The following is a 21,024-nucleotide window of genomic DNA, read 5'->3' on the forward strand; positions in this document are numbered from 1 at the left end:
AGCTCTTATTGAAATTAATGCATAATGGTAAAAATATTCTCTAATTCCAGTGTAATACCAAGACACACATTAGAAGACTGGCAAAATTCAGCATTCCATAAAAAGCAAATAATTACATTGTACCTTTTAACAACCTAGAATTGACCTTTCTTCCATTATGATGTGATAAGTATAATTTATAAATTAGAATTTTGTGCAATTTCTTGCATTTGTTTTTCTTTTCAGAAGCAAAGGCAAGATGGGAGAAATATACATTGTATTTCATCTTCCTGTTGTAGGCCTCTTTCATTAGCTATCATTTTCCCTTTACAACTTCTAATTAAATTCACCCATCCTAACTATAAATTTGATTTTCTTGACTGAGGATATGTTCAAAACAATTTTCAAAAAACCTTCCATAGTAAGCACCTGCCTGGCAAGCCGCAAGATTGTGAGTTTCATCCCTGGTACCAAAAAAAAAAAAAAAACCCAAACTTCCATAGACCAAAAGAAGATATTCTGGCCTGAAGCCCAAACCAGTAATACAGCTGTTATATAATATAGCTGGATGCCCAATAAATACCAAATTAAACATACATTAGTTTTTAGTCCATGATCTGTCATTAGAATTCAAATACTTGAGGATTGTGGTTATTTTGTTTCCCTTTCATAATTGAAGACAAAATATAAATGAGGTAGGCCGAGAGATATTTGTCAGAATAAAACAATTACGTTTAGAGATTATCCTAGCTAATCACAATGATAAGCTGTGAGAATAAAAATACTACACTACACAATGAAAACTGAAATTTCATATTCAAAAATAGCCCATTTGGAAACTAGAAGCTTAAATCTTAATAAAAATGAGGGTTTAAAGAAAAATAGCAGTTGGAAAACAAAGAAAAGGTACTCTTTTCTAACTCAGGGTTAACATCCATGTAGGACTGTTTTTCTTTCCTAAATTCTTATTACTCTTTTATGTATGGACAAGAAATCTAGGTGCCTTGATCTTCATGCTGGCTCCAATTTAACAAGTTGTGAATATCTCATCTCTTTGGGGTTGTTTTCTCATCTTGTAAAAGAAGAGTGGATCAGATGTTTCCAATCTTAGCTTTCCAGCTAGCATACTGAAAGATACCTGACAAAGGTAAAAGCAGCTCGGTCTAGTTAGTCTCAAAGCAAGGTAGGATACTAGGGAACATGAGAATCCTGGGGTATATGTGAAGATGCAATCTCTTTGTTTCCATCTCTTTGCCCTCCCACACCAAGGAGGACACAGTACCTCTATTCTCAGCATTAGGAATCACTGGATTAGATTACTTGTTGAGTCTTTCCCAGGGCTACCCTCTATGATTATAATTCAACAAGTCAATGCTTTATATTAATATTGTGACGTTAATATTCTTACCACATTAGGGCTTTGATGTAATTGATACTGTCTAGTTCTGGTTTTATTTTTTAGTCTTTTTGAGACAGGGTCAGGCTGGCCTTGAGCTTATTTTGTAGCCCAGGCTGGTCTTGAACTTGCAATCATCTCTTGCCTCAGCCTCCTGAGTGCTGGGATTACAGGCATATGCCACCATGCCCGGTGATACTGTCTGATTTTAATTCAACAGTCACAACTTAGGTAAAACTCAACTTAATGTATTAAAATGCTATCTTTTAAAGAAATACCAAATCAGGTCTTCAGTCAGCTTTGGTAACTTAGAAATAGCTGAGCCATGAGAAATTTTGAGAGTCATCCTTTCGTTTAGAAAGTGAAGTGGGAGTTGTTGGTAGTTCACCAGTGTCTCCTCTTTCTGTTGTTGTGTTAACTAGATACACATCAGTCCATTAATAGCGTATCTGCAGTATATATATTGTTAAATTCCAGTTTTGATAAGACTTTCTACAATTTTTCTAGCTCGATCACTTTGGTTTATGTAAAACTATGCTTTCACATCATCTCAGCCAGATCTAAGGCAGGAGGAAACCAATGTTTTGCTATCATACATTAGGAGGGAAAAACTTGGGGATACCATTGCCAATGGTCTGTCTGCACTATATCACACCATGATGTGATTATATCTCGGATAAACAAATCCTATTTGGAAAAATTTATTAAACTGATTGATAGCAAATTTGCTAATGTGGTAGTATTTAAAACTACTACATTTTTTGATTCTAGGTATTAAATTCAGGGCCTCATGTACTCTACCAATGAGCTATATATCCCTCTCCTGTAACTTTTTAATGAATGAATTTTTAAAAATAGCTTACTGCAATAAATTATCATATAGTCTTCTTGATTTTTTCTCTAGATTTAGAAATTATTATATGATAGTTTTTCAAAATTTGTGCTAAGTATTATAACTTCATTTTAGCTAGAGAAATAAAGATCAAATTACACCTTTCCTTTAAATAGAGAAAATACTCAGAAGTGGGTGATTAAAATCAGAAATGTTTCTTTAATAATCAACTATGGATAGAATCAAACTAGAAAAATCTGAATAGTTTCACAATCTATTTCTAATTATGAGAATCATAAAGATGGTAATTTTTTAAAATTCTGCTATAGCAGTCATAATTTATTAAGAAAACAATAACAAAATGTTCTATTAAGTACTGTTAGTTTGCTGGTTCCAAAACTGCAGCTGAGACAAACTCCCTGGCGAATTGAAAACCAATGCTTAGGACCTGGTTAATGGTAATACTGGCGTACGGACTTAAAGGAGGCATTCCCTCTACCTAGAACTTTGTCTTCCCTGTCTGAATCCCCTGGAACTGTCTTGTAAATGGGTTTTGGCCTTACTTGGGTTGAAACAAATGTCAATCACATATATCATTTCTTATGTACATAAAACACCTCTGTGACAGTTATGTGCTCTTTAAAGAATGACACAAACTTCTCTTTGCTAGTGGCTAGAAGAAACAAACTCTACTAAATGTCTCATTTTAAAATAAGTATAGTAATAGGGGCTAAATATTATGGTGCTCACAAACATGCCAGCTGATAGTACTGATCTCAATCAATATGGAGCTAAATGAAGGGTGATGATTTTATTACACCAGGGATTTCATTACAGTTTATCACTTCAGAAAGCCCCACAAAGCAGAGCACAAGCAGATCACTCCTCAAACAAGTAGATACAACAGAAATGGACAGACTTAGTGGGATCAGGATCTAGCTTCAGGTAGTGAGGCTTTTATGCATTAAATGTGACATGGGTAACCCATTTGACTGCGCTGATTCCGTCATTTACAAAAGAGAATTCATGATCTTTACCTAAAGTGACTACTGTGCAAATTAAGTGAAACAGCTTATAAAAGCACTTGGTAGAGGGTATATCGTACTTAACGATTGCTGTCGATGACAAATCGGCACATTCCTATGCCTGTGTGGACCTATGTGAACACAGCAGAAGGTAACAGAAATGGCTTCACCTTCTCACTGATTTTTAAAGCAGGCTCTAAGGAAGATTCTCCACAAAATATTCAAAGCAGTATTAGGTATTCTGCAACAAGTCAACCCATTCACTGAACAAATCATGGGCAAATATGGGGAGTACAAAGTTTGGGAGTTTGTGAAATAGTACTGGCATAGAGATTTTGCTGGGCTCTCAAAAACATCTTTTATGAATTTGAGAGTAGGAACTGTTTTATACATCTTTGTACTCTTCTGAGTATCTACATAGTAGCTGCCTAATAATTATGTGCTTAAGTGACTATCAATTTTCATCTCAATGAAGTCACTTATTTCATGGCATCTGGAAGCAAACCCACACAGCTTTGACAAGTTAATACCATAAAAGTTTCAGCCAATAAAGATCCAAAAAACCAGAGACTGATCTATGCCAGAAAAATTTTGGACTATTCTTTCTGAATATCAGGCAATGATTTAACACTGGAAAAAATTATAACATAGGGGAAATAATTATAAATAAATATTTCAAGGACTGGAGATATAGTGCAGCAGTAGAACACTAGCCCCATATTCAGAATAGAATGATTTTAGCAGAATTTTAAGAATAAATTGTCTTGGACAAATACCCTGAATATTTCTTTTTCCAATGCCTTATTTTTTAAAAAAAAAATTATTAACATTTATGGTTTGTAAGAGTCAGTCACTTGTATGAATATGGAAGAAAGACTGAATTATGTAATTGTCATCCAAATGCTGGCAAATGGGCTCAGTGTGTTTGTAGTAGAAAATGCAAAACTTCCAGAGTTCTATGAGGAACTGGAGAATTTCTTATGTGGCATTACATTGACTGCAATATGTGAACTCTGTACAGGTGGCTTGGTTGTTTATGTGTGGCTGAAAAGGCAGCTCTGAGGTGTCGTGAACACCCAGAGACTGCGGAACTTTAAAGCTGTATCCGATTCTGGCAGCGACCCCTGCCATGGTGGGAAGTTATTACCTTTTTTTTGTAAGTTAAAATTTCAAATAATAAGTACAGCCTCTGGCAGTGGTATATCTTTATATCACTTAGTATTAGTTGTAGGTTTTTTATAATTCAATATTCAAAGAGATACTGTATTATAAGTTGGCTATTTTCTACCAACAAACAAACTATTCTTCAGAAAAACTTTTTCTGAATCTAAATGTCACAGTGTTTCTATTAGGTTTGAATGATCACAGCAAAATATAAATAAATAACAACAGTTCACATTCTCAAGTTAGTATAAATGAAAACATAGTATGATTAGGCAGGACAGATTTTTCATTTTGGTACTCCAGTAAACAAATAGGAATTCAAAATTTTCTAGGTCTGCTTTTGCCCTCAAGACAAATTTACTTTGCTGTCAACATATTAAGAATTTAGAAACAATGCTATTTAAAAATAAAATTTACAATCACATTTTATTTTATAAAAACTTTTAAAAATGAGAGATATCTCACATAACATGCAAGAAACAGTCCTATTAAAGGACACTCCCTCGTGCGCAGATGGACCAGTACTAAAAAGCATGGTTTCACAAAGAGAACTTGGAAGAAGAGGCTCTAGTTTCAAATGAATAAACTGGGGGAATGGGGGGGGGGTAGAGAACACAGTGTGTTGCCATGAAAGATCACTCAGCATTACTTTTAATCAGTCTTCAAAGACAGAAAGACACTGCCCCCATTTCCAGCCTAAAATCATTGGGAACTAATTATAGGGTAATACTGAAAGAGGGAAGAAAAAAGTTCTGAACATGACAGACTACTATTTTCTTTTTTTTTTTTTTTTTTTTGGCCTTTTTCGTTTTTATCGGTACCAGAGATCGAACTCACAACTGCCTGCTTGAGAGGCAGGCGCTTATGCCGCTGGGTTAAATCCCCAGCCCCCAGACTACTATTTTCTTGGCTATGATCTAATCGGATTTATCATGATCTTTCCATAAAATGGAAATAATTTCTTTTCAAAGTCATTGAAAGGATTAAAATAATATACATAGAAATTTATGCTTATCCTTTCTTATTTTTGGATGCACAACTGGATGCTTCTTTATGGAAGAAAAGTCACAGAAATGAAGTTTATCCCACCTAAAGTCAACGGCAGACTTCCCACTCCTGTGCCAAATACAAGGTCACAAAGAGGAATGTCTCATGTACTTAGGACTTAGTGATAACAGAAATGCCCTGACATGGGACAGCTCAACTACACGTCAAAGCAGTTGAGAATTCAATTTTTCATGGTCCTACAATAAATTAACACATAAAATACCACATACATACCTAGATAACAAGAATTATGAGTTTGGAATTATGAGTTTGCTTTAAAGAATAAATACCTCCCAATAAAATGCCCAGATCCAGAAAAACCAATTAAGATTTTGAGTTATGTATGTTAATGATCACAGAGAAAAGAACACCTAGCTCACTTTGCTATGGTTCTAATCTCTAAATTTATTTTATTTTTGAAGTATCTTAACTAGTATAGTAATTCATCACAGCCTTCAAGACTTGAAAACAAAAAGCTTGGAAAACTCCTACAAATGTTTAACCAATTTTAAAATTATTACAACTGTAGAATACTTCAGATAAGTGTCTTTTTATTTCCTGTAGAAGATATTTGCATATTTTCAAGATTGCTTTGAATTTAGCTAAACGTGTTACCAATATATAGTACTTAAAATTAGTGTCAATACCCCTTTGATCTCAACTGCAGAGATCTCAAGTAATCTCCCTAGGGAAAAGAGCCCGAAGTTTAAGACTTATAAATAAATAAATAAATAATAAATAATTCATAAGATATGAGCTTTAAAGGGGACGTGTTTTTGTTGTGTGAACTAGTGCTTTTGGGTTTTCACTAACACTTTTTTGTTGTCTACCTTCTCTTTATGCTTGATAAACAACCTAAAGCAAGGAACATATTAAAAGTTTTGGTAGTTTTAGAACTTTTTGTGACTCTGATAAAGACATTTACACTGATTTCCGGGGAGCTATAATATACTCTACAGGAGTTCAAGCACACAGTAAAACTAAACTAGGTAACAGTCTTTTTGCCACAATGTTAGATTCTGCAATGTTCTTTAAAGCAAAAATTACAAATCTTCCCCCAAAATGGCAAAGTTCTCTTTATTGTTCCTTCTACTTTTCCCCTCAAAAAAGAAAATGTTTGCTAGACATCTACATCTTTGTACAATGTAAAACATGAGGCATAAGAACTAATCAAGCAAAAAAGAATGTAAATACTCAAAGGTTATACCACACTTTCCTATTCTGATCTGGCTGAATAATATTTCTGTGTGAGCAGTAAAATTACGATCATCTCCTCTTGATTAACGCAAAATTTTAAAAACTAAAAAGAAAGCCCCCTGAAGGAGACAAAAAGGGAGAAGCAGATTAGGAAGGAAAAGCAGGAGTTGAGGACACAGGGTCTACAATGACTCAGTTTCCTCTTTGATACTTTAAAAACGGAATTCTTTCTCTACTCTGTTGCCTGAGAACCATTTGGATTTTATAAAGTCTGTAACAGTAATTACATGTAATAACCCACAAGGACATTTATTTGTCTTAACCCTATAAATATTATGTTAGTAATACTAAACTATCTCCATTGGCTTATTTGTAAAAAGAAAAAAATATATATTTTTATAAAGTTAACACTGAGGGTAGAGAGAGGACGAGAAGCAGTGTATAATCACAGTTTCTCGGGACACAGTAAGCGAACTAGGGCCTTGCTCAAGCCACCTGGTCACGCAGTGTCTGAGGAAGAGTCATAGGAAGCGGAGACAATGAAATTGCTGTTGTTGGAATGCCCAGCCACCGACTGGGCAGCCTGCTGGCTCAGGTTGTTACAGATAAGCACCAGCTGGTTGCTCTGGGCCTCCGACAAGGTGCTGCAGCTCTGATACACACTGAAGTTGGTTTTCCTGCCAGGGATGTTACCCTTCTCACACATGGTCTTCACCATCTTGGCCAGCTTGTTCTTGCCAAGAGCCTGGCAGTTGTACCAATGCAGAGCTGCCAAGTTTACGACTGGCTTGATGGACAAGTAGAAAGGGGCATCCTCATAGCGCATGGCAGGGGGCCGCCGCTGGGCATACTCCTTATAGTCCTGCACAGGACAGGTCTGTGGGGCGTGCTGGGTGGCATACACCCGAGAGTCCGTACCCCCTCTCTTGGTTTTGGCATTTAGATCACCAGTGTCTTGGCCCATCCACTCCAAGTACTCCAGCCCTGTTTCTGTTATCCGAAGTCGGATATCACCCCATTTCAAGGTAGATCCATGGAAGCCTGTGCAGTGCCCGAAGGCTTTCGTGTTGTTGAGCCAGACGAGGTTGAGCAGCCCTTCAGGATTATATCGGCTTAGCAGTCCTCTTTTCCGCAGGATGAGCTCATCAGCAAAGGTGAGTTTCATGGACTTGTGTGGCTTATTTCCTTTCCCTTTGCATCGAAGTTCAATTTGCTTTTGTTTCAGGGCCTCCTGTGAACACTTGAATTCCTTGTCCCTGGTGATACTGTAGCCGTACCTGTGCTCTTTCAGATACCGCTCAAGCCCACACTGGTAATTCGCCAAGCTGTTGGGTTCATACTCAGACCCATCCTTCTGCCTGGCATCAACAAAGAAAGAGGCAAGGTAGGCATCCAACTCCTTGCAAGGGATGACATAAATTTCTCTTGTTTCAGAAGGGTACTTGGAGATGAGGAACTCGCGGAAATTGCGGAGCGCAGTCTGTGTGCTCCGGATGGTTTTCTCGTTCTGCTCCCTGCTGAGCTCAGCTGCTCTTTCATCCTGGTCTGCAACAAATTGGGGGAGGGGAGGGATAGAGAGGGTGTTGATGAGTTCAGACAATGCACTTTCTACTCTGAAATAAAGTTTCTGTTTATAATGAAAAGGGAAAGAAGGAATCACTTTTACAGAGATCATTGATAAATGCTATTTACAGACTTCAGTTTAATACATGTACTAGATAAGGGTCTGGCCCATGACAAAGTGAGTGTCCTGTGACAACGGCACATAGTTCAGTGTGTGAAGGTCTGTGCTGAGTGCGATTACAGACAGCCTTCGTTTTAGCAAAAACACGGGAGAGATGTATGCTATTTATCCTACGCAGTGAGAGGGCCCAAGAGCCAACGGATTCGTTCTGAATCACTTTACTTGTGAACCAGAGGTTGGACTGGTTGTGTTTTATTCAATTAAACTAAAATACAGAATTTATACTTGTTGACACATCACTAGAAATCTATATTGAAAAAATGACTAAACATCTTTTTTTTGGGGGGGGGGATTACTGGGGATTGAACTCAGGACCCCAGGCTTGCCAGGCAGGCACTTACACCACTGAGCTAAAAATCCCTGGTCCCCTAAACAGATCTTCTTTTTTTTTTTTTTTTTTGTCTTTTTATCGGTACTGGGGATCGAGCTCATGACTGCCTGCTTGCAAGGCAGGCGCTTATGCCACTGAGCTAAATCCCCAGCCCCCTAAACAGATCTTCCATGGCAGTTAATTTCATACTTCCCCTTCTACAGCAATTCAGGTAAACTCATTTTATAAGTATTCTGTACATCACTGCAGGGCAGTTTGTACTATGTGATAAAAATATTTTGTATTTTGGAGGAAAACAAGTATAAAATTTCATAGCCATGACAAGAAGACAATGAAATGTGAATTAGGCAGTTATAATCCAGATGTAAGGAAGGAGGTATGACTTTCTAGAACACTGTTTTATCAATTTATTATTTACACTCTGCTTTAAGGATCTGAGATGCTTCTGTCCGTTACAGATCTTCCATGATGAAGTGATACGGTTCAAGACTAGTTGTGCTCACACTTTACTATGCTTGGATATTGTGCAGCATACTGGGTCAAATGCAAATCATCAGAGGACAGGCCTAGGAATCTGCATTTTAACTAGCACCCCTATAGTGGGATAAGATTTGAGAGATAACATTTTGAGAAACAAAGCTCTAGTGCCTTATATCCTACAGAAAACCCTACTCTATTTTAGGTACTTTTTGGGTAATGGTTAAGTACAACTGTGTCACTTAAATGGTTTCATTTTAGTAAAAATTTAAATATGAGATCTTATACTATAAAAACACCGTCCAAAAAATGAACATTACTCTGTTAGGCACACGCTGGGTGAAACTTAAAGATGGAATTATACAACAGAAATCAGACTACCCTATTAATTGTTGAGGCAAATACAGAGATTAATCTAGAACATTAAATTTTTGGTTCTGAAGTATAAATTTATCCCAATCACACAGAAAAACATTAAATTTGTAATTTTATTCAGTAGCCGTAATTAATTACCACACTCAATAATAAAAATTAAGCTTCTAATAAACTGAATTTTGTTTCCAAAATATTTCTTTTTGTAGTACTATACATACACATGATTAATCACCAGGTCATTTTAAAATGACAATTCTAAGGTTTAATTGCCAAAATCCACATAACCTTATAAAGTGAAATGAACTAAAATTCACTGGATATTTATATAGGCACATTTTTGAAAGATACATTTCTAAAACTCATTTTTGAAAAGTCACATTTATGCTTCAAAAATCTTAACTCTCAGTTATACTATCTTTTCTAGTTGACATTATTTATATAAATAATATAGATGCTTATCTTTCTATCCACAGTTGAATACAACCTTTTACCAGCTGGTTTCCTTGATTATTTACACATAGAACTAAAGAGGCCAGCACATCTGTTTATTTTGGCTACTTATTCAAAAATCTATCACAGCAACTTCAAGTAAAGATTTTCTAAGAAATAAACGTCCACAGACAACTTCAAAGCAAAAACAAATTCAGTTTCTTAACTTTCACATAGGATCTTTTCTAAAATTTGTATCTGAGATAAAGACTGATTTTTACATATTGCTACTCCATATACTATGGCACATTTTCTGAAGTATAAAAGTCTTCAAGAAGTCAAACAGAATTTATAAATCAGTGATCAAATACCTAGCATTTCTTGTTTTCTGTCATATACAGATTCTAATATAGGTAATATGTGCCATTAGAAACAGGTTTTGGAGCCTCAAGTGAGGGCTTTAGGGCATCTGAAGAAGCTACAAATAATAGGGAGGTTGATTCTTTTAATTGGAATTGGAATATTCTACAGAACTACAAAATGTTCCACATGAAACAGGCTTAAAATTTTATTCATTTCGTGTGGATATCCAGTGTGCTTTTATTCGCGAGGTCTTTATTATCAAATCAGGAGCTACCAGTTCTATTTAGTCAATCTTCACTTTCATTTTACAAATTATTTAATATTTTCTACTTCCTTTTTACAAAAATAACCTGAAGCTTACACTGAAAATCTTCAGCTGTCAATTAAAAAGTAAATGAGGGATACATGGTTTTTCCAAAGTTCTTTCAAATGGTACGTGAAACACTTCACGAATTTGCGTGTCACCCTTGCGTAGATGCCATGCTAATCTCCAATTTTAGTGTATGTGCTGCAGAATTGAGCACTCGGCAGTGCATATACTAAAAGGGTATGTGAGAAAAAAGCACCCAGTCTGTTAGACTTAAGGAAGGCCTGTTAGTCTGCAAAGTGGAGCTAATGAAGATGACCACAGAAGGGCTGCCTTCTATGGGGTCCCTGTGGAGGGGCCAGCTCTCCTCTCTTCCACATTCTCAGCATCAAGGCAACCTGCCCTGCTCAGTCAACAGACACATCAATCTCTTCAACTCATCCTCAGTCCAGTCTTTTTTTTTTTTTTTCATTTTTATCGGTACCAGGGATCGAACTCACAACTGCCTGCTTGCAAGGCCGGCGCTTATGCCACTGAGCTAAATCCCCAGCCCCTACCTCAGTCCAGTCTTGTTGTCGAATCTTTTCCTCCTTTCCTGTAGGCCTTGATCTTACTAAGAAACAGGCAGGGAATCCCCGCAAAAATAGAACTCAAGAAAAGTGCTACACTGTCGCAGTCTTCCCATACAGCTTGGATGTAACTCGGCAGAAGACTGCAAAGGCAAAGATACCCTCGTTTGTTGTATATGAATAAAGAGAAGGAAATGGTTGTAGAAATAAGTAAAAGTAATAAATTTGTACAGAATAACAAAATCAAGTAAGACTAGAGAAAACTGCTAATAAAATGTAGACCCACTACAATTACTTTGTATATAGCTACACTGTTAGAAATTTTCTGACCCATTTCATTTTAAAATTTTTTTATTAGAGGTGCTACTGATGCAATACAGTAGACCAGTAATAAAGAAACTTTTAGAGATGAGTGCCCCAACTACAACCCAAAACCCATTTATTTACCACAAAGGGCCAACATCACAATTAGACCCAAATACTGAGGTTTTAGCTTAGAAAAAACAACTCATGCACTTGGCTTGCATGACAGAGAGGGCTGTGTGTGCCCACTGCAGCACACATGCCATAGGTTCACCACCAGTGCAGCAGACTAATCATCAAGTGCATGTGATTTTCATAAACCGTATACGCCTGTGAGACCAGGACCCAGATCATGAAGAATGTCACCAATACCCCAGAAGCCTCCCCCTCCTTCTACCATTCCCTCCACAAAGACTGCTCTCCTGACTTGAGGCGTCACGCTCTGTTTGGTCTATTACTGTAACCTTTTACAGATGAAATCTTAGGGTATAAACTCTTCTTGTATCTGGCTCTTCAGACCAATGTTATGTTTGTGACCTTCAGCCACACTGATGTATATCCTGTAAGCTCTTTTGCTATGTATCATTCTATCATGCTATATATAAATTTATCATAACTTGCTTTTCTAGTCCATGGGCTCTGTGTCCTATTAAATTTTCAGTTTGAGGCTATTTCTAATAAAACTGATGCAAACATTTTAGTAGGTATCTTTTGGTGAGCATGTGCACATATTTCTGCTGTGTCTGTATTTAGAAGTGGATTGCAGAATCACAAAGAATGCTAAGTTCAGCCTTAACAGACACCAAGAACCAATATTCTCTCTCCTCCTTTCCATGCTACACAAGGCACACTATTACTGAGCTATACTTCTGTCCCTTTTAGTTGTTTTGACACAGAATCTAATCAAATTGCCCAAAAGAAAAGATTGTTATGTACATGAATTAACTTCTCATAAGGAATGTAATCATTTTGTACTATAAACATGCACTAATTTTAAAAAGTCTTTCTTTCCAAACCTCTTGCTTGTATTACCTCACTCTTCTATCTATATGCCACAACCCTGCTGGCAGCTATTTCGAAGATCCTTGTGTTTCTTACATCATTACTGTGGCTTTGGCTGTAAGACAATAAATTCTCTTTGCAAAAGGCATGGCTGGCTTTGTTTCTCTGAATGAACTCACATTTATTTCTTGCAGGTATCACTCACCGGAATCATCCCACCCACCACTTAAACTTACTGTAAGCTTCTCAAAAGAAAGCATCACAAAAACTCCAGTACAGTGAAATGTGCTTTCAGTAAGTGTTGTCAGTGGACTAATAGGGTTTTGGTTACTGACTTCCAAGTGCTGTGTGTGTGCCCTGGCCAGGGCCCTAGAATGGGCTTCCGCAACAGCTCAGGAGTACTTCTCTACAGCCTGAGTCAACTTTTTATGCAGTAGATTTTGTATACTTATTAACACAGGCTCTATGCCCCATTAATCCAATTATTCACTCCGCTGTTAGGAAATGGCATGGAAAAACACATAATTAGTACAGTATCTTACATTCTAATATAATTTGAGGAGATTTATGTTAGATTTAAATTCAAATCCACTTGTTTCTATTGCTGTAGTACCTATTTAAAATAAAAACTTAGCTAACACATCTGTGTGTGATTTTATTAAAGTGATACACATAAAGCAATAAGAAGCAATACCTGATGTTTGACTTCTCTTATTTTCATTTAAGAGTATTTTGTCTCTCCTTTTGTTTTATAGAGCAAAGAAATTCTCTTTATAAATCAGTGAATGATAAGTCATTAAGGTTATTAAATAAGAATGTCTTTTAAATTTTAAAAGTAAAAAAATCTGGTGAGCAGATTTATATTTATGAAGCTAAGTCTGGAATGAGTATTTAATCCATATTGATTGATGAGTACCAAGTATGTCTTGAGCATTTCAAGAAGATCGGTGTGGTGAGGTCAAAGGCAAGTCCCTGACAGTTACGATGACTGACCATAGTTAGAAAACTAACACACGTAAAACTAATTAAAAAGACCATACACACCACTATACAATCAGGCACTGAGTTTGTGGTAGTGCTTTTGGTCTTACAAGAGTCCAGAAAGATGAGAAGGTGAGAGAGTGAGAAGTCAAATACATTGACAGCTACACAGGAGCTCTAATCCACACAGGGACTTAGATTTGGGCCCACTTTAAAGGCTAGGTACCAATTGGTTAGGCAAACACATGGATATAGCACCACTGGACAAAACTGCTTGAGTAGGAAGGAAGGTAAGCAGATGGGAAGGAGTCTGGCTTATGCTCATGAGGACTAAAACACCAATCCTAGTTTCGGTGCAAGGTTAAACGTCAAGAGTGGGGAATAAACTAAACTAGTGGACGGCACAGGGAAGGTAATTACAAATGTGTTGTGTGATCAAAATATGGTGAATGTTTAAATTTTTTAAAAATTGCAAAAGGCACAATGCCATTAATTGCCCTCAAAATACATTTATCCTATCATTCCACCTTCCACAGATGTAGTCATTTAAGTGAAATCAATTTTCTTATAAGTATGTGGAGAAAAATGATCTTGGTATGTTAAAAAATAAGATTCCTGTTTGCTACTTTTAGGAAATTAGGTAGAGTTCAATTTTATTTGTCAGGGGTTACAAAAAATCACATTTGCCAACACTTACGTTTTATTATTGAAAATAGCAAAATAGCTCTTAAACTATGAACTTTTTAAGAAAAAAAGTGAGCTATATTGATTTTAAAAGTGGAAAACAAATTGTGACAGCCTTATACTTACCATGAATGCACTTCAAGTGCATTGCTGCCCACCATTTTGCTGTGTATCCATGGCCCCCTTTTATAGGTTGCTCAGGTTGGTTGTGAATCTGTGATTCTCCTATCTCCGCCTCCCTAGAAGTTGAGATTATAGGCATGGTCCACCATGTCCAAACTCTTCTGAAGACCGCATCTACTTGCACTTTTATGCTTTCTCTTAAAGCTTTAAAACCAGGCTGCTTTCTAGGGTTGTTAACATCATAATCGAAACAAGATTTGTATGTTCTGACGGCTATTTGACCAGCAAATTATTTTCATGCTTGGTTAATCTTTTCCAATAGTAGGAGTAAAACAATTTCTCATGTACATGTTCAGGAACACTAAAGTTTAGAACAATAGTACCAGTGAATCCAGTGTGATTTTTGATAGTGTTTTTCACTGAAGCAGAAATCATTTACATAAACAGTCATCTGCTCATTTCTCCTGAATACATGCTATGTGACTTCAGAGTCTCTAGAGAATTTTCTCAATAAAAATTTAGAAAACAGGGGCTGGGGATTTAGCTCAGAGGCATAAGCGCCTGCCTTGCAAGCAGGCAGTCATGAGTTCGATCCCTGGTACCGATAAAAACAAAACAAAAAAAAAGACAAAAAAAAATTAGAAAACAGAAATAGAGCATAAAATATATTGGTATTTATTAAACCAACGCAAAAGTAAAGGAGCAACGCCTGCTTCCCTTTCTCTCCCCCATCAGCTACTGTTTTTGCACAGGAAGGAAACCAGGTCAAGGAGCTGTAATGTTAGAAGGATGAGTGAAAAACCCATGTGCCACAGGAGACCAGGCACTGACCCAGCTGATCTCACCACAGAGGCTAACTTGCAGCCAGCAAGGAGCAGAAAAGCCTGCATTTTTAACAAGTCCCCAGATGATGCTAACACAGGGGTGGCCCACAAGGCCATACTTTGAGAAACAATGCCTCACTTTCTCCTTTCCTAAAAGGCCCCAACAACAATGACAGTGACTCTCTTTCCTTCCAAAAAAGTCTCAATCAAATCCAGTCTCAGCTACAGTACCTGCAATGTTGCTGGAATTGAAGGTTTTCTGGCCTGAAAAATCTTATTTCTCAGGCAAAACAGTTGCTAAATAGTATTTGCCTAGGTAATTTCTGTTCAGTGATAAAGTAATTCAAAAATCTTAGCTTACTTGACTCCTTTTACTCGACAAAGGTAATATGGCTGATAATTAATGAGTCCAGCTTTGCCAGTAAGAAATCTGGGCTTAAAAAAAAAGAAAGGAATTTTGGGATCAAATCCCAGCAATACTGCTTTAACCAGCCCTGTGAATATATGTGTATTTTTAAGACCCTCCGCTTTCTTCAATTATAAAATGGGGTAATTGTACCTCTTTCTTAAGAGATGTTTAAAGAGGATAAAGACAGGAAAGTAAACTGCTTACTTAGCTCAGTGTTGAGTACACAAACCATCAGGTCCAATCTTTAGAAAATGTGTTCTAATGCACTAAATCTAAGTCTTCCTATCTCACCTGACGTTTTATTATTTTTTAATTGTAAAGAATAAAACAATAAAATGGAATAGAACAAAACAATGAGAACAACATTCTACTGATGTTTTAATTTGCAAAAAATATTTGCTAATTCTTCTAAACTAGATTCTTTAAAGACAATGGTAGACATTTATGCCTAAATGAATATTCTGTCCTGGAAAGAAGAAAGTAAACAAACCAGAGTTACAATCTGTATGGAAAACAGCTCGCTAAGAGCCTTCTGTTCTATAGGACTGAGAATCCTGTGTATCTGTTATGATTGCTGGGTCATTATAAGAAGAGGCACTGTGACTATCAATTCAGCACAGTATTAAACTGGCATAATTATGAAATTTTCTCCAGAAAATGCTGCTTCTATGACTTTAATTTAGAAAACGAGAAGACACAAAAAGGCATTCAATGTGTATGAAAAAAAAAAAAAAACAACTAAATGCAGCACTTTAAATCTCAAACTTAATTCTAAGTTACAGAAATTAAGCATTCTGCACCAGAGCAAAGGCAAAAGAATGGAAAAAGAAAATAAATACTGTACTATATATTAATCACAGTAAGGAGCACTTTCATCTTGGCCAAATATATTCTTAAATCAGCTTTAGAATGTGGCTGCATTTGTAGGCTTAGCAGCAAGGAACCCACATGATGGTAATTAATGCAATAAATCATCTTGTGGGTTTTCTACAAAACCTGACAGTTCTCAATGATATATTGCTTATTAGAGACTAGAAATCTCGCTCCCTCTTTTTTATTATACTGCCAGAGACACTGAATCAAGAGTCCCTGCTTCTGGTATGTCTGAAATATCTGCTGCTAATATAATATATAAAATATACAGTGAGGTGTTGCCATCAGACTTTGATATACACAAGACATCATATACAATTTCCTAAAAGAGTCACATTTTTTAACTCTCACCCTTTTTGACTTAAGGCAGTGGTAGAAGACACATGGACTCATTATAGCTGTGACCTTTACATTTTCTTCAGTTTAGTAATGAAGCCAGAGCTTTATGTATATGTGTGTCCTTTTCGGTTCATGCTTTCACGATTTCATCAGTATACAGCACGGAGTATTTTGAGCAGCCATTATTATGTCAACTTATACACGTTCTTTCATTGTTTGCAACATATGATTCTTCAGATTTTTTTAAACTAAAGATTAGACCATTTCCAAATATAAAAATGACCCCTGCAATGTTCAGGAATTCAGTCATGACTGGACTTAAATTCATATACGTTTAATATCTGAGGTTAAAAAACAGTTTAAAGGCTAACTATTCATAATAGGAAAATAGAATTTTATGTATTTTTCCCCAGTAAAAAGAACTTCATTAGTTTTGGCATAAAATAATGCATAGTTAACATAATTTTCCCCAGAAAATACAAGGGGTATAAAGCAAGTGAAGCCAGCAGTGTGACTCAGTGACTCAAGGGGACAGAGCCAGGGCCTTTTTCATACTGAGCAAGCATTCTGCACAGGAACTACACTCCTGGTCCCTAATTTAAAACTGCAATTAAAAACGTACCCTTTAATTGCTAAGAGTTTAGTCCATTCTGTCTTAACTATACCCTTCATTTGTCTTTGGTGTCTCTTACTTTTCTCAGAAATACTGCTTTGCAATAAATATCAGAGGACCGCTACAGCAATGCCTGGATCAGTATTTCTCATGTACTCCTTTTGATCCATCTAAAATTATAGATCTGGGGCCTGAATAAGGATTTGGCATTGGATTTATGGCCTTCTGGTAAAGCTCCTTTCTCAGCTCCAGAGCAGTCCCGTGCCCACCACCCTGCATTCACCACACTGCAGCCCAGTCAGCCTTCCACACCTGCCATCTGTCCACACATGTCCTTGCTCAGCCACCTTTCAATAAGTCCCACTGCACATGAGTGAAACTCACTGGTCAATATTTCCCACAAGGTTGGGGCTGGGGATTTAGCTCAGTGGCATAAGCGTCTGCCTTGCAAGCAGGCAGTCGTGAGTTCAATCCCTGGTACCGATAAAAAGGAAAAAGACAAAAAAAAAAAAAAAAAAAAAAAAAAAAAAAAGAAAGAAAGTAAAAAAAAAAAATATTTCCCATAAGGCTCTTGTCAATCCTTCAGAAGCCAAGAGGACTTTGTTTCCTTCATTCTAGCCACGAAAGCCTTCATTCCAGTTTTCTTTTGTTTTGCTTTGTTTTTTGGGGACAGAATCTCACTTTGAACTTGCTTAGGTAGACAAGGATGGCCTTAAACTTGTGGCAATCCTCCTGCCTCAGCTTCCTCAATGCTAGGATTATATCCGCTACCATGCAGGGCTCCATTGCAGTTTTTTTTTTTTTTTTTTTTAAACTTTTAAACTTTTTATCGGTACCAGGGATCAACTCACGATGGCCTGTTTGCAAGGCAGGTGCTTATGCCGCTGAGCTAAATCTCCAGCCTCCATTCCAGTTTTAAAATGTGTTCTGCGTTCAGTATCTCAGGGGTGTCTCCTCACACAGAGTTTAAGCAAGCTGACCTTGTCATCAGGAACACACTCCTAAGTTCCATTTTCCAACTCTTACCCTGCATTTGCAGCTCAAACCTACCTGGGGGGCGGGGACCAAACCAAAGAGGGGAAAAGGAAGAAAGCAAATTGTCTCCTTTGCTTTCCTTCCTAGAAATTTTACCACTTGTATATCTGCTTCAACGTTCAACAAAATATACTCAGACACCTCAACGTGGGAGGTGCTGATTTACACCCTCTGGATATATCTGCCTCAACTGTGTAACACTGACTTTCATCCCCTCCTACGGAGACACTATTAGTTGGAAACTGGACCTAGAGAAGAAAGAAGAATAGAAGTTTTGGGGAATAAAGTCAACTTAGGAGAAGCTGGTTCAGGGACTAAATCAGCATCTACGGCTAAGAAGGATACTGCGAGGCACAAGAAAACACCACTACCCACGCGAGCCCTGTTAGGTTAGAGCATAAACTTAGAAACCAGCCTGCCTGAGGCCAGAATCCTAGCTCTCTCACCCTCTTATCATGTGACCTCAAGTAACTTGCATCTCTGTGACTTAGTCTCTCTTCATCTATAGAATGGAGTTAATAACAGTCCTAACACCACAGAGTGTGAGAACTGAGTTAGCACAGTAATGAGCAAGATAATAAGCTCTCTGGAAGTGTTGGCTATTATTACAGCTATCAGCATATGACTTGGAGGTGAAAAGGAATTTGAAAGTTAAATGAGAATCACCTTTGATAACAATTCACCACTATGGCAGTGGCAGAACTGAATAGTTGAAAAGTACTTTTCATGAGTTTGCTGAAATTCTCTGGCATCAATGACAGAAACACAACATATGGGATAGAATCTGATGAAGTCATTAGATGAAATGCAACACTCATATCAGAAACTATTTCTTCCTTTAAATTTGCACCCAGTTTACATGGCTGAATATCTTGGTAAGGAAATATGAAGATATCTTATACTGAAAATGCATAATAAAGTCAAAAACAAAAAGGAGTTATTAATCAGCCTGAAAGAAAAGATGCATGGCACAAAGAGCAAAAGGAAAACTGATAACATGTAAAAATGGAAATGTGAAAAACTCCCATAAATTACCTCCTTCTTTTTTGGGTTGGACTATTAATATTCATTAAATTCCACACAAGAAGCAATAAACTAATGGATAGAAGGAAGATGCTAATTTCTTCAAGTGGGTCGGTGGATGGTAACAACACATATTTTAGAAAAATTTATTACAAGATAGAATTTAAATATTTCTATATGTAGATTCACATCCCATTACCCGTAAATATAGGAAAATAAAGGTTTTCTCTGAACAATGAGACAGCTACTTTCCATAATGCAGAATAATTTAGTGGTATTAATTATAACAATATACAAAGTGTTAAAAAGCTAGCAACCTATAACATAAATCTGTTTGCTCTACAGACTAAAATCATTGTGTAAAAATATAACTTAAGCCTTTTTTTTTTTTTAAGACAAGAGTCTCACTATGTAGTTCACGCTGGCCTTGAGCTCACTTTGTACCACAGGCTGGCTTTGAACTCACAGCAATCCTCCTGCCTCAGCCTCCCACGTTAGGCATTATTTTTAAAGAAGATACATTTAATTTAGTCAAACCTTTAAGTCAGGAGATACATTTAATTTAGTCAAACCTTTAAGTCAAATTCACAGAAATAGTACACACTAGAATTATAAATTATAAAGATTTAAAATTTTTCCTTGCTGAGTGAAAAGTGAAAACTACTATATTGTGAAAGTCTGAAATAAAATCAGCTACTTCATATACTGTTTTTTTTTACAGTCCATTTCATCTATTATTAAAGGTCTCTTAACCTTTTGGACTGTATACCACTATATATAAAGATGCTTTGATAAGGTTCAAATATGTCTTATTTATCCTACTGCTAATTAATATATTAAAAGTAACATTTAGCTATTTAGTTCAAATAAAAACTAGGAAATCAAATATTTTCTTCTGGCACCACAACAGATCGTTGTGCAACTATACTGGAGTATACTGAGCCATCTCACTTAGTGACACAATTTTGTCACTTCATTATCATCTTGCATTTGTATCTAATTACTTTTCTATTTATAGTCATGCGTACTTCTACGCATGACTTAAAATTAAAATTCTGCCTCTACCAACCACTCTGAGAGATAAAGACAGCAGGTCAAGTAACGGGTTTACTTATGGCTGACAGTAAAAATACTAAGATTTACTAGTGATTGCTGACTTCAGTGAAAAAATATGGATATTCCTAATGTTATTCTCATAGTAAATGTAACCAAAACACATGAGTAGATTCTTAAGATTGTCAGTCATTAGGGAGATACAAATTGAAACCAGTGTGAGATGCCTCTTCACTCCCAGTTTTGATTTGGCTGTAACCAAAATTGAGATTGTAGTGTTCGGTAGCAAAGATGGAGGGAAATTAGACCTAAATACACAGCTAGTGGGAAAATGGCACAGCTGCTTGGGAACACACGTGGGCAGTTCTTCAAAGAGTAGAACCTAGCGACTTTATACCTAACTACATTCTCAAGAGAACTGAAAACATACGTCCACATAAAAATTTGTAAGAGAACATTCATGTTCATAGCAGAGCCTCTTTTTTTTTAAAGTGCAGTATTGGGGCCTGGATCCAGGGTCTCAAGCA

At 36.6% G+C, this 21,024-nt stretch overlaps 1 protein-coding gene and 1 pseudogene across 3 annotated transcripts in view; both read right to left on the reverse strand.

The window, feature by feature from the left end:
- The window catches only part of Kiaa1958 (KIAA1958 ortholog), a 156,846-nt gene that overhangs the window by 35,626 nt on the left and 100,196 nt on the right, over nucleotides 1–21,024 (reverse strand). The window contains exon 3 of one of the 3 annotated variants that reach the window (XM_063260738.1): nucleotides 8,102–8,185. The exons of the other annotated variants lie outside the window; for them this stretch is intronic. Within the exon in view, the coding sequence (XP_063116808.1) occupies nucleotides 8,102–8,185 (84 nt within the window). The remainder of the gene's footprint in view (nucleotides 1–8,101; nucleotides 8,186–21,024) is intronic. 3 annotated transcript variants of the gene reach the window in all.
- Nucleotides 10,790–10,883, reverse strand: LOC111755208 (U6 spliceosomal RNA; annotated as a pseudogene).

Source organism: Cavia porcellus, unplaced genomic scaffold, assembly GCF_034190915.1.
Source record: "Cavia porcellus strain 051 isolate PalLab524CR breed Dunkin Hartley unplaced genomic scaffold, mCavPor4.1 scaffold_1, whole genome shotgun sequence".
NCBI classification, from domain to species: domain Eukaryota; kingdom Metazoa; phylum Chordata; class Mammalia; order Rodentia; family Caviidae; genus Cavia; species Cavia porcellus.